At 29.5% G+C, this 25,564-nt stretch overlaps 1 protein-coding gene across 1 annotated transcript in view; it reads left to right on the forward strand.

The window, feature by feature from the left end:
- Positions 1-25,564, forward strand: part of LOC142320406 (gamma-aminobutyric acid receptor subunit alpha-6) — a 105,549-nt gene that overhangs the window by 42,982 nt on the left and 37,003 nt on the right. The window contains 3 exon segments of the mRNA XM_075358113.1: positions 39-207; positions 8,430-8,557; positions 24,461-24,528. Of these exon segments, the coding sequence (XP_075214228.1) occupies positions 74-207; positions 8,430-8,557; positions 24,461-24,528 (330 nt within the window). The 5' untranslated portion in view covers positions 39-73.

Below are 25,564 nucleotides of genomic sequence, written 5' to 3' on the forward strand. Positions count from 1 at the left end.
TATGTAAGTAAATAATTTTTTATTTATTTATTTTACAGTCGGTGGCGGAAAACCAAGTCTATGGGAGAAAAATATGTCGAACAGTTACCAGTACCAAAGAACAGCATTGTTCTATTCCGCTAGCAATGTACATAGTGGAAGTGCTACTGTTAGAATTTGCTGCTCATCTTATTCAAGACTGCTGATTCTGCTAATTTTGTTCATCGGGTAAGTAAGTGCCACCTCAATATATGCTTCTTTTCTTCCTTTTTTCTAGTGTCTCTCTCTTCCGACCCCGCTACCCGCTGCATCATTCAGTATTCAATATTCTGAATAGCTTACAGTCTTACATCCACCCTACACCCTTATTCATGACCTAAAGATCATACGTATACCTCCTTCTGTGACAATAATAGCATGTGAAGGCTGTTCTACCGTTGCGGTGGATCCACATAATTCAGTAGAATTTGATTTTGCGATCTCAAGGTAATCAGATCTCATGTTATCCGGAATGTCAGGAGTTTAATTTTAAAAAAAATATTAATCAAAATAATATAGGTATATTATTGTTCAATTTTAATGAAATAATAATGAATAATAATAAAATAATAATAATAGTAATAAAAAAAAACGAATTATGTGTAAGAACACTGATGACGAATTACATCCAAGTCCGAAAAAATCTAAAAGATTTTTATATACGTTGAAAATGTTTTATGTTTATTGTTATTATTATTTCTTCTTTAATCGAACCTCCAAAGAATTACTCGTGCACAGTCCTGACTTCTTTCTTTTCCAAAATTCTTTCATTCGTTCTCTTAACTTTTCTCTTCTCTCTTCGGTCCATCCATTCCGTTTCCTTTTCTATTTCTCTGGAAATTAAGATCCATCTGCTAATTTTCTGAAAGATTATCTGTCGAAAATTATTTCTTTAGAAATATTTAATATTTAAAAAAAATATTTTTCCGATCTCCGTGGCGGAGTGGTAGCGTTTTAGCCTTTCATCCGAAGGTCCTGGGTTCGAATCCCGGTCAGGCACGAAATTTTTCATACACTACACATTTCCATTTTCATAGGGCAAAATGACCAAAGCAGTTAATGCCAGTCATCTTAAAAAAAATAATAATAAAAATTTTGGATGTTTTTACATTTTTTTGAACCGGCTTATTTTGGCTTTCCTTTTTTCAACAAAGGTAATATTTTTTTATTAATCTAGGTTCTTCTGTTACATAAAAGCGAACGAAAAATTTGAGTTATTTTTCTTTTGTATGATCTATTTTTTCAAAATTTTGGTAAATTCTTCTGATTTTTTTAATAATTTATGAATATTATCTTCCAGTTTTTGTAAATGGGTTTTTCTTAAAATTAATTTTTAACTTTTACTGGATTTTCTGTAGGAGTTCCGCACTATACAGCGCTTCCGGTAAAATTACGGTTTTATTGTGTCTTAATTTATCGTTTTGGATAACGATTTTTTATTTCTTGTACGATAAGCTATTCCATTTTTTGTGTTTTAGCTTTTACTTCTTCTTTTTTCAAAGCATTAATGACAGTTATTTCACTTACATATTTTTATTTTTGAACTCTTTTTCTGAAATTTCACTGTTTGGATTCTTCTTTTAGTATTGGAAACCATTTTGTTTTTTGTATGAAATTTGTAGACCATTTTGCTTACACATTTTTCTAATTCTTTAATTTTGATTCTCATCTCTAATGTTTTGCAAAAATTAGCAGATCGATATGAGATAATAAAATTTTTACATTTAAATATTTAAATTTTATCCCGATTTTACTATTTTGTTTATCTTAAGTAATAGATTTATCTATTTTAATCTCGAATTATTTTCTGAACAAAACTGATGAGAGATCGTATTTCAGTTTTTATTTCAAACTATTTGGAAATCACGCTTAAAACTTAACTTTTGAATACAAACCATTAAATTTTCCGGGAATAAAGAAATAAAAAAGGGTTAAAAAATGTTAATATCTGAGAAAAATCATTACACCAAATGTAATTGAAAAAAAAGTGGCATGAAAAGCAGAATAAAAAAAATTGGAAACAATCTAATGAAAAATATATACAAAAAAAAATGTCCTGTAATATAATTCAGAATTAAGGCGTTATAAAACTGTGGCCCTACCAGAAGCATTATGTAGAGCAGAATGTTTACAGCACTTTTCAGAACAGAAAATAACAAAAATAGAAAAAAAAAATTCTAATAAAAATATACTGACCAGAATATGAAGATGGAATTTACAAATTGAAAAGAAAAAAGAAATTTACTGACACAGAAAAATTGGGAATTTAATCCAAAAAAAAGAAGATTAATATTTTATGAACATTTATACAGAATGAACAAGTCTGACAAAACAAATATTTGATATTATGAAAACAGAATCACAAAGACCAGAGAGTTTAAAGAAGTAGAAAAAGATTTAAAAACATTCAACAACTGTAGATTTGATTGAAGACAGAAATGAATTTAGAAAATCGTTATAAGAATTTAATTTTTCAGAGCAAGATATACACCTGAATAGATGGATGGAAGAATGGAAAGAACTGAGTGAAAGAATGAAAACTTTTTTGAGAAAATAAAAATAAACCCAAACTATGTTAACGTGGTTTTTAGTGGTCAGAGCAAAAAAAAAAGAAAAAATATAATAATAAAACAGGTCTCATTCTATACTAATCATAAAATAACAACATTAATTGTCATTAATTGAACTGAAGATGTAACAAAAAAAACTAAAAAGAAAAAAAAATATTAAAAAAAAAAAAAAAAAAAAAACTAAAAAGAAAAAATAATACTTCTTCAATTCTTTGAATTTTGACTTTTGGAAATCAGCATCAAATTAAAAGTAATTATTAACGCATCATTATGTTAATAGTTCAAAAATTCAAAATTTAAAAAGAATCTATAAAATATTTGTATTTAAGTGTATTTTTTTTTGAAGGGGGTTTTATTTAGTCCCTGTTTTTCTTCTATAACTATATTACATGTAAAGAATCAAGATGAAATGGTAATCAGAGTCGCTTTTTCTGACTTAATTATGTTCAACCAATACCCAGTTTCGTGATGAACAAAGCGAGACTGTAATTTGAATACCACTTTCATAACAGTGGTATTATGATGTGTTCTTGTTTAATAATATATCTGGGTCATTAAAGAAAGCAATGAGAAAGCTAATGACAATATCGACTTCAAAATCTTGAAACTGGGCATTTTCAAATTTTTATATCTTTTGTTTTTAAAAATCATCGACTTAACATTGCAAATACAATCTACTTTCATGATCTAACATCAGCAGAATCGAATTGTAATTTTTACTTTGTTTTTAATTAACAGTCTAACGTTATTTCTGTCCGTATACATTGCCAAGAAATGACAATGATAACTTTGATAATAGTGAAGGGTAGGAAAATTTTCAATAGCACTTAAAAGGATTAGAAAGTCTTTTTGCTCATTATTGAACTTCCTTCACATAATTGGTGGTCGATATTATAGGTTTTGGAATTTCTCACCATCAAACTATAAGTTTTGGACTTTTTGTCCAAATTAATAACCAACTGCAAGCCAAACTTGTAATGTAACCAACTTGTAATGTAGCATTTAGGTTAGCGGCTGACCAATCGAATCATTTCAAATTGCAAGATTTTTATTGTTGCTAATTTTTAAATTGCACTTGATGCTTCCAATTTACCATCCTGTACAGATAAAAAAAAAATGTTTTTTTAAATAAATTTTACGAGTTAGATTTTCCATAAATTACTGGCCTTTGATCAATTTTAACCAAACCGTAAAAGTTTTCTACGACTGGAATAAATGTAAATAAATTTGCCCATTTTTTTAATGAAGAAATTAGAATGAAGGAGTCCAGGATGTGAATCTCTTCACCGAGGGAAAGTAAAGCAAGCCCTTATGTGTTCTACAGGGTTTCTAGTAGTTATAAACTACTAAAGAAAGGTAAACTACTATTATTATGTTTAAAGAAGATAATTTTGTTTAGCTGATAAAATCAGATTTTAGGTTAGTTCAACAGGTTCTTACTATTTACAAGTAAATTGTATAATGATATATTAGATATTAGGCGATGCTTGTTTGCATTGTTAAAATATCTTTTTAAATAAATCACAATGGCAGTCTTATGTACTATAATTGGAGTTAATGTGAAATAAATGAATTATGTAAGTAAATAATCATATACTTCTGGCATCGTATTGATATTAGATTACTTGTTACTTAAACTGAACTGCGCTTTGCTTTATCACATTATCAACAACTGAATTATGTACTAAACAAATTGACTGCCAGGTGTACCTACTTAAAACATTAATTATTTATTTACTAAACAAATAAATATTAATTTAAAATTATGATCTAATGCACAGAGAGAGAAAACCTCTGAATAAGCACTAAAATTAATTATAAAAGAACATTAATGAAATGAATCTAAAAAGCAAACAATATCTTAATAAATTTTCACTTTTTATTAAAATAGCATAATCAAAGTAATATAATATCTGAAAACTACCAGAAAAAATTCAGGTTAATGTTTTAAAAATACGCTTTTAAAATTATAAGATTTGCCTTTAAAGATATTTCTACCGACTCATCTAAACTCACTGGCTGCACAGATGTGGTAGTGATTGGAATGTTGACTTTTCATTTAACTCATGTTTACTTCAATACAAAAAAAAAGTACAATAAGTATAGTATTTTAGTAAAGTATAATAAACGTTTATTATATAATTTCTTCCTGTTTCCTCCATTAAGATATTTTCTGTTATTTTATGTTATCTATTCAGCATAATACGTGCACCTATCAGAATAAAATATTTATTTATTTGCATTATCAAATCTTTATCACGTATAGGCTTATGGCTATAATTTGTGGCATTAACTCAACTACGGTCAAAAATTGGTGAAATATCCTTGATAAAGACTAGTATAATCCTCGTAGACTTTCTGATTTGGTCGGCAGAGATTGCTTGACGAGTGTTTCATTTTTCATTATTGGATACTGACAGTTTTGGAATCTATGCAGTTATTTTCTTGAGAATTCATTTTAGAAACCAGAAATAAGATAATAGTATCATGGAAAAGTAGACGAAGAGAAGCCTGAAATGTTACATGGAGTATAACAAAATACCTTTTTATTTTAAAAGTTGTTTTCATGTTTCTGTAACTCATTAAATAATTACAACAATGAATGTTATCATTTGTCCTTCAATTTATGTACGAAAGATTCTGAATTCCATACCTGCAGATATTTTTACCTCTTTTCTGATGATGCTGCTAACCATATGGAGATGATCCCATGATTAAAAAACAATTATATCATTCCCATTCAGAGATTTGCATAAATTTTCTTTATAAGTTGAAAAAAGATGAACATTTCATCAAATATAAGTTATTATAAATCTATATTTTCATTTTTAGTCTTCCACTTATATGATTATCATAAGAAATAAATATAAATGCTGTAGCAATATTTAAACCAGCCTCCATGGTACAAGTGGTAGCATCTCAGCCTTTCATCCAAAGGTCCTGGGTTTGAATCCCGGTCAGGCATGGCATTTTTACATGTTACAAAAATTGTCATTCCTCTCATCTCTCATCCTCTGAAGCACATACTAAGGCATACTACGGCATACTAAGGCATCCTGGAATAGTCGCTTTAATATTGGAAGGACAGGTAGAAGGAAAAAATTGTGTAGGCAGGCCACGTTTGGAATATGTAAAACAAATTGTTAGGGATGTAGGATGTAGAGGGTATACTGAAATGAAACGACTAGCACTAGATAGGGAATCTTGGAGAGCTGCATCAAACCAGTCAAATGACTGAAGACAAAAAAAAAAAAAAAAAAAATCTTCTAAAACAAAATAATTGAAATGCTGTTCGATAAAAAACAATTTTCTATTGTATATGTTGTTATTACATTTTTCCATTTTATTTTGTAATATACTTTAAATTGTATTTTATATAATCCTATTAGGTTATGGTATTATACAGAAAAGTTTTAAACTTTCTATATATTAATATGGGATTTTTTTTTAATTATTATTTTCAAAAATACCTTGTTCTCTTTATAACTCAATTTAATTTGTTAAGTCATTTATGAAATTTTCAATTATTAGACTAAACCCTTAATCTCTCGCATTTTTTCATAAATTAATAAAGTACAGTATTATATTTCAATTTATTCTCCAATAAAAGTACTATAAAACCATTACTCTTAGCCTACTGCTGTTTTAGCGATAGGTTAAGAGTAGCCTAATTTATAGATTATTATTTATAAAAAATGTTTTAGTAGATTGGGGTACAATCATTTCTTGTAAGTGAGGAAGCAAATATTCATTTGTCTATTGCTGGGTTGCAGGTAAACTACTTTTCAAGAGCAACCTTACTTAAAAAGTCTATGTTTGTCCAAATAAAAAAAATTAAATAAATATAGAGCAAATTAAAGATAATTCTAAAATATAAAAAACAAAGAACATGATACACTATTTAATAAATCTATGTATCTTACAGAATATGTAAAATCTCTTTCAATGGACAATGTTCCAAGGGAAGAAATTGAACTAGTCATCTAGCCAACATGAAAAAATACATTTCATTTACATAAAGTGTACAATAAGTTAGTATATTTTACATTTTATATATATATATATATATATATATATATATATATATATATATATAAAAGTTTGCTGAAAATTCGAATAACTGATCAACATATTGCCTACTGTGCTAATTAAATTCAAAAAATAACAACTTAACCACCAAAACACAGTAACAGAAAAACCTAAAAAAACTAACATCAGTGTTGACTTTTGCAGAACCCACATTGATGTAATTATAGAATGTTATAATAATTGCTTGATAGATGTATAGAATTGTGTACCAACTGATGATGCAGGATCCTGTGAAAGTCGATTATTGGTATGATTTTTTTTTAGGTTTTTCTGTTACTGTGTTTTGGTGGTTAAGTTGTTATTCTTTGAATATATATGTAGATAGACCATTTTCCTAGTACACCAATATTTTCATTGCACCTCTAAGTTTGAGATTATTATAAGTTAGATAATACATAAATCCTCCTGTAATAAATTTTCCCAAATTTATTATTATTGTCATTATATTATTTTTGTTTTGAGGTATTAAAATGTTAAAAATTTCAATTTATAATAATAACAAAAATCTAGAAGATTTTAAACTGAATCTGTTTATAAGAAAAATTTGTAAAAGTGGAAAATTATTAATAAAATATAAAAATTTAAAGATTATGCAATAAATAATTTATACCTAGTGATTATCAAGTTTATTAATAAAAATAATAAACCATTCTATTCTTATGAAATTAGAATACACAATGATGTTTAACATTTTTTTCTTTAATTTTAACAAACAATGATTTTTTATTTTATTTTATTTTATTTTTTTTATAAAGGAAGCTTGTTTAATTGTAACCATAGAAAGGTTACAATTAATAGGATAAACTAGTTAAAACAGATCTCTAACCTCAGAGAGGTATTGAACAATATGCTGACTTGTCACTCAGGGTTAGAAATAACAAATTTTATTGTTTGTAAAACAAATATATTAACATTTTTCTAAAATCTTTGAATATTTTTTTAGTGATATTCAGTTAACATTTAAAAAAAATAAATATTGAGTAACAGTTTATTAAAATTGTTCTATATGCTGATAACTGCAAAATAATGTAATCTACATATAAAAAGGAAAACAAGAGAGATTTTGATCAAAATTCTTCAAATTGAAATTCAGTATTGTAATTTTAACCTCAGAAGTTGTTAAAAATTACTAAAACAGTCATTTAATTTTCTTATCCTTAGAGCTCTAGTACAAGAGGTGTTAAAATTTATCTTTCAGTAAATAAACTCATGAAAAGTGTACGTCAGATTGCAGAAAGCAGAATTCTCAGAGGGAAATATCCTCAAACACTTCTCTGCACTATACATGCAGAGGATTAAGCATCCCTCGATTCTACAAGTGAACCTTTTTCTCTTTACCATAGGAATTGACTAAGTAATAGGAATTGACATAATTACTTTCATAGAAATCAACTGTATCTCTTACTTTACATGGATCATAGCCATAAGGAAGACTGTGACATACTGTAAAGCAACAAATTAATATATACCTTCTTTTGAAAAACAATTCATTATGCTTTATATTTTGCCTCTATTCAATAAGGGTAAATAAATGAATGATAGTACGTGAAGTATAACAATAACTAAATTTCCTGCTTATTTCATCTTGAACTAATATCTAATTGTAAATCTGATTTCTTGTTCTTTACTTGCCACACTTCATTTTTGTGTGTAAATTTATTACAATTATATTCTCTATTGTATATTTAAGAGTATTATTCTGTGGGTTTTTTGTCATTGTAATTTAATTTTAACAATATTTAATTGTATTAGATGCTGTAATCTAGTTGTATGCCGAAATTCAAGATCAGCAAATGATGCTGTTTCTCGAAATATATCCATGGTGTTGGAAGATCTACTTAAAGATTATGAAAGTTCACAATTTCCAGAACATAATACAGGTAAAAAAAAAGAAGTATTGTAATTAAAAAAGGATAATTTATTATCTAATATACAAATGTGAAAACTTGTGGTGGGTTCTGTCTGTGTATTTACATCAGCATTGTGTGAGAACCAAGCAATCGATTGTTTAAAAATTCTCAGGATAGATTTGTGTTATCCCAAGGGAGGTTTTAAGGTTCATAGATTGAGATTTTAAGCCATACGATTAAATGGGGTGTCTGTCTATTTAATCATCTATTTTTTCCCTTTTCAATGAGTTCATATTTAAGAGTATTTATGAGACAAGTATTAAGAGTTCATATTTAACATATAAAAGTATGCTCTAAACACAGCGCTTTATAAAACTGTTCTACGTTTAACTCCATTGTCTATGACAATGTTTTTTTCTACTAAATGCTTCCTCAGAATGTTATTCTTTTTTTAATTCTGTTTTCACTTTGATAATCATCTGTTAACATCACATCAAAGTACTTCTATCATTTTATTTGTTCAGTTCTTAATTCTCTTGTGTAAGTAATCTTTGGCTTATTGTTTTCTATTCTCATTATTTTTATTTTCATAACACATTTTTTCATGTCTTCTGATTATGAGATCACCTGTCAAATATTTTCTGCTTCATCTAGTAAAAAATCATATCATCTATGAACCATGTATAATTAATTTTTCTTTTATACATATACTGATCCTTTTATCTTCTTCTATAGGATTTTAATTACATCTTCAAAATGTGAGTACATGTTAAACAAGGTTGCAGCTAGATATCCTTGCCTAACTCTCTTCCCAGATCAAACTTTCAGTTTTTGAATCCCTTATTTTCATAATTTTTCTCAGATTCTGATAAAATTGTTAAAATAACTATATCTATTAATATTCTAATCTACTCTTTGGCTTTCTGTCTTTTCACTGGTTTATCTATTTATCATGGTAAAATGTTTTTTGCATTTAATTTATATAACTTACACTTATTACTTCTAATGTTCAGGGTGCTAATAATCATTTAATTAAAGGTAAATTATTAAATTTATATGAATTAAATTCAATGTACTCATATTTAATTTTGAAAAGGGTTAGGTAAATAAATTTACAAACATTTAATCTGTAGTATGAAATACATTTTTTCTAGCTTCTAATTTTTCAACCAATCTCTATGGTAACCCATGGCTTCTTTATTCATCTTTCCTTAATAAAGCCAAGTCTGATTTGTTAGAGTTTTTATAATCTTTATTTTATCCAAATTTTGCCTCTTTATTATTCAATCTAATCATATTAGAAATTCCTTTTCTTATTACTCTTTTTACATTTTTTGATCTTTCAGTTTTTCTCAATCCTAATTTTATTTCTGCTACCAAAAGTATTAATCACTATCTTTTTCTTTCTTTTTCCTGTTTAGCCTCCGGTAACTACCGTTTAAATAATTCCTCAGAGGATGAATGAGGATGTTATGTATGAGTGTAAATGAAATGTAGTCTAGTACATCTTCGTTTGACCATTCCTGAGATGTGTGGTTAATTGAAACCCGACCACCAAAGAACACCGGTATCCACGATCTAGTATTCAAATCTGTCTAAAAATAACTGGCTTCACTAGGACTTGAACGCTGGAACTCTCGACTTCCAAAGCAGCTGATTTGTTGGGAAGACGCGTTCACCACTAGACCAACCCGGTGGGTTATTAAATCACACTCTGTTGACACTAATTTTAACTACCGCGGGGGGGATACTTAATTACCATGTCCGGTAAATAAAATTCCAGAATTTTTTTCATAATTGTCAATTTGATATTATTTTCATCTGCTGATTATTACAATTTTTAAATGGTTTCTAAATCAAGTATTTTAAATGAGTATTTTGTTTTCCTTACATAACTAAAAAAAGCATTCTTCTCTTTCACTTTATACACCGTACATACTTTCCTATAACTTGATTGTCCCATCACTTGCATTAAAAGCATTTACTTTTAAAGGATATCCTTTGGATTAATTCGTACCTTAAAAGCAACTATTACGTCATTAGTAAAATCCACCCTAAAAAAATTACTATAAAATTAATGATATTAAAATTTAATTTATTAAAATAATAGCCAAGAAAATGCTTTGTAGCAGAAAATTTTGGATGCTAAAAAGACATTTTAAGGGAAGTCTATCTATCTCGTAATATGATTTTTAACTATTTGTGTCATAAATCATAATGTTTCTCTTTTCAACTGCAATCTTTTGACTTCATGAACTTTATTATTTCTTGAAAATTTTGTTATAAAAATAACTGAGGAGTACACATAAAAATTCAGTAATAAAAATGAGGGAGCTGATAAAACATTAGATAAATTACATCCTTTAACTACAAATGACAATCATCCAATTAATCCTGATGCATTTAAACTTATGAAACTGTGTATGTACTTAACAAGTGAAAATAAATATGGTAAAATGTGTAGAGAATGGTCCAGAAAAACAGATAAATCTCTAATTAATAATTTAAAAACAGAATGTGCAATAAAAATTTATATGCAAAAGTTTGAAAATATTTAAAGAGAAAATATAACACACAGTTTAAAAACCTTGCAAGAAAAGTTCTATGACAATGATTTTTAGTGCTAGTACCTTCCTCGTTCTAATTATAATGCTATTTAACCTTAGAAGAACCACATTTTTTTGTATACGCAAATATATTAAATAATTTATGATTTAAGACAAACTGGAGATACAAACATTAGCATGTTCAATCTATGATTAATTGAACACAGAAAACAATTAAACCACCTAAATTAACTGTTTTAAAGAGGATTTAAAAAGATAAAGACGTAATTGTAACTTGTTTTCTTCTAATCTTTACGGTTAAAATTGCAGTCAGTGCTTGGTAAGTTATGCTGAAAAATAAAAATATTGTTGTAAATGTTAATAATAACTTTATTAGAAATAATTATATTTATTTCTATAAAATTTAATGCAGCAGATCTTAGGGCCGCCTAATCACACCTTAATATAAAAATTATATGATATTTAATTTTAGTGATTATGCAACTCAAAAATAGATAAATACACAAAAAATTTTTTTTTTCAGATTGATATTTCTTTATCTTCTTCAAGAAAAAGACGTATGAAAAAATTTTCGTGCTTGTCTTCTTCAACCCCTCTATATATTATTAATGACTTGGAATAGGATTATTGAAAAATTGTGTTTTTGATTTAGATGTAATACATAGAGAAAATCTTGGTAGTGAATTTTACGACATCGTTTACATAATTTTTGCAATTCTATTTAAATTTATTTTAAATAACTTTTACAATTTATGTTCATCATGAAGTTTTTAAAATTTTATCTTCAAATTTTGTTGAGCTGTTTTTTGTTAATGTTGTAGAATCTTTCTAAACGACTTCTTGTTCTATAAAGTAAAAAAGCTGTTACGAGCATCAACTAACTTTCTTGTTACCTATCCATAACCCTTAAGTGGGATACGCCCATCGTAGGGAACAGTACCATCGTACACAAACTATCTCTACTGTATTTTATCAACTGACTATAACGGTAGTCACTTTCTTTCTGAACACACTCTTTTCTTTTCTACATTAGGTTGGTTATAGAAAGACCTCATCCCATAATCAGATACACATTCCGTCAACTTCTGCTGTTGTGTGCCATACATTATTCTTCATAATACAATACCTCAATTTGATATTATACTTAAGTAATTCTAGTCAAGATTTGAAAATTTATTTAAAATAGATTTTTACTGATACATTCTTTTTGTAAATATTTCCTATGATAATTAAAAAATGTTAATGCATTCATAACTTGGAGAAAAAGGGACACGTTAAATAATAGTTGGTTTCTAAATATATAATTTAATAATGTGAACCGACTATTATTTTCTTTAGTGTATAGCATCTAAACCTTTTGAAATCCTTTAATGATTATTTATCCTAATTTTGCCTCCCATCGGTGGTTACAGATCGGAAAACCAATTAAAAATCGTCCATTTAACCAAAGCTAGTATATTATATACCTTTTTTTTTTTACACAGAATTATCCCGTACAGTATTAAAAATAAAAATAGTGGCCCAATGATCTTAGTAAATTTTAAAATTACTGAGCATTTTTTGTTAAGATTTCATTGTATATACAAAGAAAACAACATCTTCAGAATATAAAAATACCCTGACAGTTATATTATCGATCACCACTCACTTCTTCATTTGCAAATCTATTATAAAATACTCCTATAATGCAAAAATGTGTGGTGAAAGAAAAAAGTTTTGTTTTATCACTCCACCCGTTATAATTTTTAAATTCTCTTGATAACATTCTGTACAGTAAACTTGCAAAAATGTATTTTTATAAAGCGATATTAATAATTCCATAAATTTAAATGGGAACAAACTCATTATTCAACTTGTAAAGAGTGCATATCATTAAATTTTATCAAAGGTTCTTTTAAAGTCATTTAAGATTTAGCACGCGTAAATTTTTTTAATATTCAGTTTTCAGTTTTAAACTGAGAATATTAACTAGGTTAAAAATTTACTTATTAATTAATAATGTTTTAGAGATTAGATTATATTTATCATCCATCCCATTCTTGTAATTGTTTAAACATTATTTCCGTAAATGTTTTAGCTATTGCATCCGTGAATGAAATTCTATATCGTCACATATTACCATTACATCACAATTCTTATGTTTTGTAAAGATAATGAATTTTTAAACAAATTTCAACTTCACCGCATCTAGAATTTTGTTAAAGTATCAACTAGTAAGTTTAAGAATGCTACTGACATTGAATACATATATATAACTAGATATATAGGTTAACAGTTGTTTATGTATACAGTGTAGGTAAGTGTGCCGCCGACAACATATGTATCTATTTTCCTCTTATGTAGTTTTTTCCAAGTTTATATACGATCCCTTTTTCTTACTTGACTTTTCTATCTTATACTTCATCATGCAAGTGTACGCTACTTAATATTTTTATATCTACACTCATCTATCTCATTTTCCCTTATCCTTGTCTCTTCTCCTGTCAATCTTTATTTCAATTACCTGCTTTTCAATTACTTTGTTCATTTATAATTATCTTCCCTTCTAGCCAAGGGGCCTGCTTCCTTGAGAGTGTTCATTTAACTCGTGCTTTTGATAATAATTATAATAAATGAAGATTAAAGCCTGTTCAATTTATAAAAACTTATCAGTGTATTGTAATTTCTTAACGACAGTTTGTTCAGTACAGGCCTTAACTTTGAGTGATCTAAGAATGTGGATTTCAAAACAGTCGGCCATCATCTTAAAAATATTAGTTACGACTGGTTATTTGTATTTCGTACTGATAAAAATGTATTTTGCCCGGTACTTATCGTTACCCGACAAACACCACTAGGAAGTAACTATACTTCGTTTTTAATTACTTTTATTTTGTTTTTCGGTCAGGTAACCGGAAACAGATGCAGGCAGTCGCGTCGTACATACAATAACAGTGACTTTGTTGGTTGAGCCACCGAGCCGCGGCCGTTGATCGTCGCACCCCTTAAAAATTCGAAATTCATAAAATCCGAAAACGGTTTTTAGATATTTATTTGAAGAATATTTGCAAACCCCAATCTAGTGAATATCTCGTTTAGTATAATCGGAAATGTAGAAATTTGCTTAATTTGTTCAAATTTTTTATCTTTCTTTACCCCTTTAACGGACGAATTTCGAAAAATCTAGAAATTTGTTTTTAAATATTTACATAAAAATTACACACACCAAAAATCAAGTCAATATCTTGATTTGTTACAGAGAGATTCAGAAAAAATCAAAATCCATTTTAATCCTCTAAACTCGAAATTTCAAAATATTTAGAGATTTAGTTTTTACAAATTCACATGAAGATTAGACAAAAATCTCCATTTTATATCTATCGTTTATATCTCCATTTGTTGCCGAAAAATTAAAAAAAAAATCAAGTTCCAGTGTTACTTCATTTTAACCCTTTACTCGGAATTTTTTAAAAATCCGTTTTTTGCGTGCAGTTACAACGTAAGAACATGCATACAAATTTTCATCAACTTATCTACAATACTTTTTGCCGGGCGTTAATGAATCAGTCAGTCAGGACATGTTTTTATATAGATTATATAAGAGTATTTTATATATAAGAGATCGCTGGGAGCGTTAATACATTATTTTATTTTATTTAATATTATGTATTATTATTGTGTTAAGTATTTTGTTCCTTGAGCTGTTTGGACAGGGTTTGAGGTAATAAAGTTAAAAAGAAGACTTTTAATATACGATAAACAAATATGTATTTTTAAATATACAAAATAAACAAACTATTATTACCTCAGTAGTAAAGTGTTTTAAAGTCATAATATATCATCTTCTTTGGAGTGATTGACTGTGCTTAATTTTGAAGATTGAGGAACGTATATAAAGTCATTTCGGCAAAAATAAAAGTTTCTTGACAAATATAATTACAAGTTTTAGTGCTGCGTCCTTCGGTTTATATAATTTTTTCAGACAAATATATTTAAGAAGACTTATTATAAGTAGCTCGTAAAAAAATATATTAAACGTTCAAATTTTGTTACATGTTAACGGTCGATTAATATCTATTTATACGCGGCTGAAATTAATTACCTAAAAATAGATTATTCTACCTTTTTGGGGTTAACGCTAAGTTATATTAAATTACATAATTCGGTTAGTGTCTGTAGTACAGCAAAATAACGACTGAAGAGGTAAATTATATTTTCGTTTTATTGTTATATTCTGTAAAAAAAGGCATACTATAATTTTATTTTAGGCGATATTTTGAGTAGTTAAAACGTCGCCCAAAATATACTTTCAAACGAAAAAAGTTATTTTCTTCGTATACTTTATGTATATATAAATGGGCTTCAGGAAGAACAGAGGAACCGCGGAGCAAATATTTGTGATGTAACAGTTGATGGAGAGGTGCTACGAATACGATGTTGACCTGCATTGCATATTTATTGATTTTCGGCGAGCTTTTGATAGCGTCAGTAGAAAATACTCGCATTAGCTGATGTTCAAAAACGGGATACCAAATAATCAGTAAAGCTTGTTGTGATGACCGTGGTAATTCCACGTCCTGTGTGTGTAAAGATAGGAAAAAGTAAGCAGATCATCTGAAGTGAACAATAGAGTGAGACAGGGTGACGCACTAACTGTAGTTATTTTCAATCTCGATAAGGTTTTAAAAACACTGCAAGCGGATGGGAATGCTTTCCATAAATGAAAAGGGTGTGTGTTTATGCTGATGATGTGGTACTCAATAATAGAAACGTTTAAGAAATTGCGGGATGAGGAAAAGACAGTGAGTCTGGAAATTAATATGGAAAAGACAAAATATTTTAAAAAGGTGATAGAGGAAGGTAGAAGTCTAGTTCGAGAGATATCATATGACAATGTGACATTCGAAGCGGCAAAGGAGTTTAAATATTTGGGAACAAATCCTGAATAATGAGAACAGGTTACAGGTTGAAATAGAAAGCCGGATAGCAGTTGGAAATAAAGCGTATTTTGTCAACCTGAAACTCTTCAGGTAAAAAGTTTGTAACACGCAACACAAAAGCGAAGCTATACTTAGCCGTAGGATACTTACAAATCCTGCGGTAAATACTGGCCAGAGGCTTGGACGTTAACTAAAAGAGATGAGACATCCCTTCGGGTTTTTGAAAGAAAGCTCATAAGAAGAATTGTGGGATCTGTAAGAACTGAGGAGGGGTGGCGTATAAGGAATAGTGAAGAGATAACCCGCTATATCGGTGAAGAGGATTTAGCGCGAGACTTCAAGGAACGCAAGATAAGATAGTCGGGATATTTTTCAAGGGTGGAGAGTGATAGAATGCCTAACGCCGTCCTCAAAGTGGAAACGTTCGGAACAAGAAGACGAGGAAGGCCTAGAAGAAGGAGGATGGGAGGATCCACAGAGTGATCTGCGAGTCTTTGGCGCCAAACAGTGTTGGATAGAATCAAAAGAAGAGATGTTTGGAGGCGTACCGTACAGGAGGTTTCCAGTGGACTGTAGCGCCGTCGAAAGATGAATACAAAGAAAGAATTTTATGAAATTAATAGATTTTTTTCTCTGTTAAAATTTGAAATAATTTTTTTAACCCGTATTTTTATTTTGCATAAATGCTGTTCTATGTTTGTATTTTCAAATTTATGTTTCATTTTCTGAACAAAGCGATGTCAAACAAATAATGTTATACTAACGTAGACAGTTTTAATAGCAATTAAAGTTAAAACAACCGGTCAAAATTTTTGAAAAAAAAAAATGAAAATGAAATACTTTAACAAGACCTTGCCGTTGGTGAGGGGGCTTGAGTACTCAGTGATACAGAGTAGCTGGACCGAAGGTGGAACCATATCGGAGATGTATCTGTTGAGAGCCAGACTAAGGAATGATTCCTGAAAGAGGGCAGCAGCTCTTTCAGTAGTGGTTAGGGGCGTGAGTCACAATGACTTAAACGGCCGTATCAACATCACTCAGTCCTCTGAGTACTGCGCAGCTGAAAGCAATGGAAAACTACAGCTGCTTTTTTTTCCAAGAAAATGTAGCTCTCTGCATTTTCATATAGCAATGATGGAGGCGCCTTCCTTGGTAAAATATTCCGGAGGTAAACTAGTCCCCCGTTCGGATCTCCGGGTGGGGCTACTAAGGAGGGGGTCACCGGAAAATTAAAAAATAACATTCTACGAGTCGGAGCGTGGAATGTTAGAAGTTTAAAAAAGGTTGGTAGACTAGAAAATTAAAAAAGAGAAATGGATAGGATAAATGTGGATGTAGTAGGAATTAGTGAGGTTCGGCGGGAAGAGGAAGGCGACTTTTAAAGAAGAGACAGACTTATAGGCTACATACTAAGGCATCCTGTAATAGTCGCTTTAATATTGGAAGGACAGGTAGAAGGAAAACATTGTGTAGGCAGGCCACGTTTGGAATATGTAAAACAAATTGTTAGGGATGTAGGATGTAGGGGGTATACTGAAATGAAACGACTAGCACTAGATAGGGAATCTTGGAGAGCTGCATCAAACCAGTCAAATGACTTAAGACAAAAAAAAAAAAATTGGTAAGAAGAGAAATTATGTTACAACTCTCCTAAAGTATACGCTCATCAGAATGTACTTGAATTTTTATTCAAGTACATTCAGATGAGCGTATTTTATAAACAAATTGCAATCGTGGAATTTTTAGTGCAATTCCTAGATCTATCTTGAAACGTCTTATAAACAAAAAAGCTGTTTCATTATTTACCCGTAACACACCTATTAAAAAAAAATATTGTCCACTATTCTAAATTAACAACAGTGGACAATAGCAGTTTTTTTTTAAAAATAAAAAGCCAACTGTCATAAAAATCCGAGCGGGGGCCGTTTTAGATCAACAGCAGTACTTTTCGTCGGTTACATAAAAAAAATACTTAGAATAAATTAATTGCGAAATACAAGTCATAAATATTAAAGACGTTTCGTAGAATAAAAGTCAATAAACTTGTTATGTGTGTGTGTGTGTGTGTGTTTGTGTGTTTTCATGCATCAGTAAGAATGATCCTATTCTTTATACATGCACTGAATACTTTTGTACCCGTGATTTGCTCCGTACAACAGATACAGCGTTCCTGATCTCTTCTTAAATCTTGTAGGTTACATCGAATCGTCAGTGGAGTATAAAGTGAAAGCCAGAAATCCTACATTTCAATCTCAGTCTATTATACTAAACTGTTCGTTCTTTATATATAATTCATACAATTTGTTATATTCTTCAAAACAGTTAGATTATTACACGAAAGAAAATTTCACTATATTTCTTTATAATATTTTAGTATATCATTTACATCATACTCATAAATTCTATTACTATTTTTAAATACTACCATTTTCAATTATAAATTGTTAAAATAAGATCTTCAAATTTTTAGCGGATTTCAAAAGAATTTGTAGAAATCGCTACTACGCCTGGTCAGACTTTCTAAGATGTGTCGGGCTGCTCCCCGACACCTTAGGTGTTTTACAATCTTTTCGTTACGTTTTAGAATCTCCTAAACACGATTCTGTAACGTATACATACATATGTATGTATAAGACTTTTTTGTCGGCTCTAACGATCGCAAATTTTAACCGATTTTGACGAAACTTGGTGCGGTGATGTAAACCTAGTAGATATAGAACCCTATTGATTTTCAAGCAAACCGGTTCACAGTAACGGGAGTTACAGGTCAAAAATTAGAATTTTTTCAAGGTTTTCATGTTTAAACTTGAAGGGTGACGCGTTAGAAAATCAAAATTAGATTTTTGCAAGCACCACCAAGTGCGAGCTTTTCCTAATAGTCCCAAAACATAAAATTTGTAGAACAAAACTGATTTTTACGAGCACTGCCAGGTATGAACTAGTTTCGCTATAGCGCTTTAGTTTCGTAGTAATCCTAAATGCGATCTGGTATATAGTAGGAAAGGGGGTTGGTGTCCAAAAAAGCCAGTTTTGGGTCAATTTGAACCTATTCTTTTTTTGTGAGCACGGGTCCAAAACCACACAAATTATGGGTAACAGCATTAAAGTGGGTTATTGGCAAGTAGCAGTGTTAAGCAATTGATGCAGTCGACTATCAAATGTGTAAAGAGGAAGAGAAAAAACACAAATATAAAATACACATATATATATATATATTTATTGGAACAATACACGGTACTTAACAGTATACAATAACAATTTCAGTAGAATAATACCCAGTATTATAACAGAACACATGATACTAACATAACATGAATACAGAAAAAAACTGAAAGCAATATTATTTTCAAAAATCATTACAGCAGTGCAACATTTTTCCTTTCTCAACTAAACGCGGAAAACCGCCCTTCTGACGCACTTATTGGAAAAGTTTTTTTTTTCATGTGTTCTATCACACTATCAGAATCTAATTAATATTTACTTTAAATAATTTTAAACGGGTTCACATGGTTGTTGTACCGTTTTAATCTGATCGACGTAGTTATTAACGGCTGATCAGCTGGAAACCGGTCCAGACGAATTACCAATCGTTAATTAATATTAAAAACGATTGAGAAGGAGACAAATTTTGAATTAAAAAACTGGCAAGATATTGGTGAACCTACCGACCACATGCTTAGAGTTTAAATCTTAATCTTTTTCTCATTGAAAAGTATGAAAATCATCATTTACCTTATTTATAATAATAATAATTATTATTATTATTATATTTAATTACTTATAATAATAAACAGAATAATAATAATTTTGCGACAATTGTGTTGCCACATTTGCAGATAACATGGGAATACTTAACAACAATAGACAGGAAGAACGAGAAACACTGGAACTTTTACATGAAATCACTGCCGAAACGGGGTTACATAATACGAGAAAACACAATACATGTAAAGGCAGAACAACACAAAAACCACACTCCAAAATACGGAAACATAAACAGAGCCGAAAAGTTCAAGTACCTAGGGGAATACACACAAACGGGAGGATCAAAAAGGCATCCGACGTAGAAAAAATATAAAAATTTCAGAAAGCCTAAAGACACACGGTCGCAGTATAACAAGCAAAGAATATAGAGTCAGGCGAATCTCGGACACTACAAGACAGTTGTGTTATCGGAGGCGCTGCACGCATCAGAAACTACCCCGATTGGAGCATCAAGCATCACAGAAACAGACAAAATTGAACGGAAAATACTTAGAAAAATGTTTGGAGTAGTAGACCGACCGAAGAATTATACGAATGAACGGACACACACTCGCTGACACGATCAGAAAGCGCAGACTTAAATTCCACGGGTACTCGCAATGAACGATCAACAACAGACTCGCAAAGAGGATCTTTGATGTAGTGAACGGCTCGATCAGGAAAACCAATCGGTATCACGAAAAATAAGAAGACCTAAGACAAGCAGGGATCGACGGGAAAATTATAAGAGAAAGAAGAAAAATTAGAAACAAAATTTGAAGTGAAAAAAAGGAAGAAAACAGGAGCAAAGTGGACAGAGCAAAGGAAACAGGAACGTAGTCGAAGAATGAAGAGATTTTGGGAAGAGATAAAGAAGGAGAAAACTTAGGATCGTATAATCATGAAACACTCGAGTTCAAACGCTGTCCTTAAAGGCAAAAATGAAAATAATAATAATAATAATAACCACAACATCAACAACACTATGTAATAATAATTATTATTAAATAATTTTTTAACGAATGAAAAATAAATTTACAAAAAAATACAGATTTGTTAATAGTTATAAAGATTTAACGAATTTATCCTTTCACTTTTTCTGACCTTAGAGAGAAGTTATAATATCTCCTACTCTTACGCTATTTTAAATCTGGCGGTTTTTAAATCTTTTAAAAGAACTTTTAATTTAAATGATAGTCCACGACTTTTACTTCCCGTCTAGATAGTTATAACTGAGCTAGAGGTCTAGAAGGGAAAGTATTGTAATCGGTCAAACTTGGGCGTATGCGGTTTTCACGGGATCTTGACACCTAAGGAACCCAAAAAAAAGATGGAAATTTTCCGAATGCTAATGTTTGTACGAACGTCTGTGTGTGTTCGGTGTTGGCCTCTAAATTACCTTATATCTCCAGAACTACTGGACCGATTTTGACCAAAATTGCTCAGATTACTTAAGATTGGGAACAGATACTCAGATGGGGCACTGTGCCGTTAAATTTTCAACTTAAAAGGGGTGAGGCTGTAGACCAAGGTTACCTCAGTATCTCGAGATCGCCTAATTTTTCTTAGGCATATTTGAAAAAAAATTGCAAAACCGCACTTCCACCCCAAAAAAATGCTCTAAACTACTGCTATGTTGTGACACGACAGGTGAACGGTAGAATCAAATAAATATTTAATATTTAAAGTGTAAAAAAAGGAACTCTTGTCTGGCTGGGTCTCGAACTAGATCGCCCGGTTGACTCGGTACTTGGTGCGTTAAGCCTTACGGCTGCACCAGTCTGCTGACTGTACAGGCGAAATTTGTTCTATGTAAGTTGTGAAATTAAATTAGTTTAGTTAGTGCCGACCGTCACCGCTAGTACCGCCACACCCCCGCGAATTAAATACGATATGTGCGTGCGCTGTGGTTAGAATCATTGAATTAAATAAACAAAAAGAATATTATATTTAAATCAAATTATAAATATTTTTAATTTAGTTGTGTATATAAGCCGTGCATCAGAAACAACCCGCAGTTTTATGACTACGGTTACGAGGCTAAAGCCGCGTTTTTTGACTTGTGTTGTCAGCTTTTTTGTATTTTTTATTTCTTGTATATCGCTGTGAAAATGTTCTTTTCGTTTTCTTTTTTTAAAGATTTATGTTAGATCAAGATGGAGTTATTTAAAGGTTATTATGGGTTACATTAATTTTTATTTTTTATGAGAGTACAGCCTCAACTACTACGATCATTACCCCAAATGGAAATTTGTAACAAATGAAAAATGTCATGCTAGTATCATCCTAGAGACGAATTGTTATTTTATCCAACCCTATGCAAGGGGCATCCATTAAATGCGGTAGGTAATCTGGGTTGAAAGTTTCAACGATTTAGATCTTAACTTTGCGGTTCTGATAGAAATTGTCTAAAATAATCAAAGGTTTTTATTTTTTATAGTGTAAACACTGTTACTCATTCTATACTGTTTTGTAAGTATTTCTGTTTGTTATTTAATAGTAGTTGTTGTTTCTTCATTAAATTCTGTAATTAATCGTATAACATGTAATATTTTCACAGTATTTACCGATGAGAGGTGTTAAAATGGCTATCTCGGTATTAAATTTTATATAAAATTTTTTGTTAAAAGATTTGACCGTTTTCTTTTTATAAGATTTATTTCAGTAGCAAGTTATCGTATTTCTTCCTTAGTAGGTTTTATTTTTCTAATCTAAATTTTGAATATAATTCATATTTTTAGTCCTATTTAATTTAATTTTAATAATTCATATTTGTTCCTATTTCCACTTTTACTAAAAACTGTGTGAATACGTTATAAAAAGATGATTCAAGTAGACTTATTTTATTACAGTGATTTATATTCAACGATCATTTAATTATTGCCATTAATATAAATGTTCATAAAATTATTTTTTACATCGTTTTATAAGTCAATATAATTGGAAATCAATAGCCTATATAATGATATTCATTCAGGTGGATGTTATAATACAGTTAATTATTCACGTTCATTTAATTATCGACGTTAATGTAAATGTTCATAAAATTATCTTTTTCATCATTTTATAACTCAATATAATTATTAATAATCAATAGCCTATATAGTGATGTTCATTTGGATGTCATAATACAGTTTTCATTTTGACAATTAATACTTGCGGTCTGGAATTTAATTCTAGTTGAATTTGATCGGTATTTTACACCAATCTATTTGCATCAATTCATTTAGATTAGTAGTACGATTTTAAGAATCAATTTGGTTGTAAATAGTACTTTCTGAATAAATTTATTCGTGATTGCAGTTATTTTATTTCAAATAATCTCAACCGCAGGAAATAAAACTATTAAAATCTATCGACTTAAATTAATGTCATGGTGTAATATAATAAGGAAATTACTTTCTGTATTGTAACTTCATGTAATTTATTAGCGAGTATTTTTATAATCAAATTGGTAATGGTATACCGATATCATTTATCGTAAATATACTAGACTGGCTTTTTTTATACCATTTATCCTAAATGTATACCGATCAAATAGGACCATTATACGTGCAGTTTGGTTCAAAAAACAAACTACTCCATTAAAAAAACAAATATAGTTTTTTCATACATTTTAAATAAATGATCATATGTAGAGATAGTTCTGGACAAGATGGTAAACTACTCTAATCCAAACCTGTATTTGTTTTCTCATCCTCTTCCTTTTTTTATCTTTCATCCATTATTAATTGGGCTTACCTAAGGGACAGTGTAGTTCATTGTAGTTTCTGTTCAAGTATATTGTTACATGAATAATATGTACTTATAATATGGGAATTTTGACAGCCACACTTCTTGATCTTTGTATGGTGCCGTGCAAAGACCTTTTATTAAATCGCATTAACCAGCTGATTTAATGAGCTGAGTAGCAGAATGGTATTGTATCAGCTTTTCACCCAGAAGTTCAAATCCTGAGTTTGGCTTGACATTTGTTACAACCCAAATTCATCTCTAGCGACTTTAACAGGACATAATCGCTAGTTAGTAAAAAGACATAACTAAATAACAACTATAGCGCTTTAAATTGTTCACTTATTAATTCTGTTGATAATTTGTATATTTGGTCATATATTTTTTGTATATTTAGTGTGAATTACTTAAGCGGCTAGTATATACACGTAATGTGTGAAACAGATAATATATAATTTAGATTTATTGTATAAAGTAGTGAATAAACATTTGGATTTCAAATTTATTATGATATATACTTTACTTTATGATATTATAAGTTTTTACCGATTTATTTGTTTTATTAAATTTTAACTGAAGTCAACTCATATGAATAAGCAGTCATTACCTATTAGTGAATACCAACAGCACGAATGAGAAACTCACTCTGAAACAGAACTTCACCGAATGGTGTTTGACTTCATTATGATTTAAAGGAAATCGTTTACCAAGCATATCTAGGGTTATTAGCTTTTTTATCCCTAGATTACTTTTTTTGAATTCTGGAGTGCTGCTTATGTTAACATTCCAAGCGTTGCAAAATCATTAAGTTGCGAGGAGATAAACAGTCTTGTACAGTCTCATTGTAGTCTGTTTAGTTGATATTATTATCTGAGCATAATCGTACAAAAAAGTGATGAATCGATTACTGTTATTTGTTATTCAAAACAATTTTTTAATTATTTAAATTTTTTTAATGGATTAATTTTCAGGATGACCAACAATTATAAAAACAAACATCCTGATAAGAAGTATGGGTCCTGTTTCTGAACTGGATATGGTAATTACTTTAATTTATAACTTGTTTTTTTATAGCTGTATCAAATCAATATGTTCAATTGAATATGTCTAGTGTATACAATCTAGTTAAAATATTTATACATCAAATATTTATACGTAAGTTAAATGAAGTACAAAATCTTAAAATTTAGTTTATTATGAAGCTGAGAAATTCATATATACTATAAAAAAATGAAATAAATTTTAAAAGACTTCATCGATTTTCAATTTCTTTGGTGTAATGATAGCATTTCAGCCTTTCATTTACAAGTTTTGGATTCAAATCCTGGAAAAAATAATTAATATTTTTGTGTGCTACAAATTTCTATATCGTATTCCTACACACAAATTTAAGCTTATGTGGTTAATTAATCATCTTAAAAAAAATTATACTGCAGAAAGTGTTTGCCACTAGCTGCAATATAATTTTCCTCATTGTATTAGCATGATACTCATCTTCTATCACTCCATGTATTCTATGTGTATTATATAAACGTAAAAACATTTCCAGCTTTAAATATAACAAAAATATAACACTTATCCTATAATCATGTTATCATGCAAAGCAATGGAGGTCAAATGAATTTGTAATGAAAAGAAGCTAACTGGAAAACCTAGGAATAAGAACTAATGTTTTTACTTGTCCGCTCAATACAAAATTGTAAATGTGCAGTTAGAATCCAGTATGTTGATAATACAGAAGTGACCCGTTATACCAACATCATTTTTTACAGTCCCCTTTACAGATGTATTGTCTAAAACATTTTCTTAGCAATATGCTCAATTATCTTCTAACTCAAATAAATAACCCTCAATATTCCTGTGGTAGTTTAAGATTTTGTTATAATGATGTAAATTTATTTCTAATACAATACAGTAATCTGTTATTTAGTTAAAAAACCTAACAAAAAAGCAATTAGTCTAAAACAACCTTATTGGAAATAAGGTTAAACTGGTATTATTGGAAAGGCAAAATACTATATATCACCCGCTTTACAGTATTCTTTTTTCACAAATGCCGGGTTCCACGGTGCTTA

This window comes from Lycorma delicatula, chromosome 2 (genome assembly GCF_047948215.1).
Source record: "Lycorma delicatula isolate Av1 chromosome 2, ASM4794821v1, whole genome shotgun sequence".
Classification (NCBI taxonomy): domain Eukaryota; kingdom Metazoa; phylum Arthropoda; class Insecta; order Hemiptera; family Fulgoridae; genus Lycorma; species Lycorma delicatula.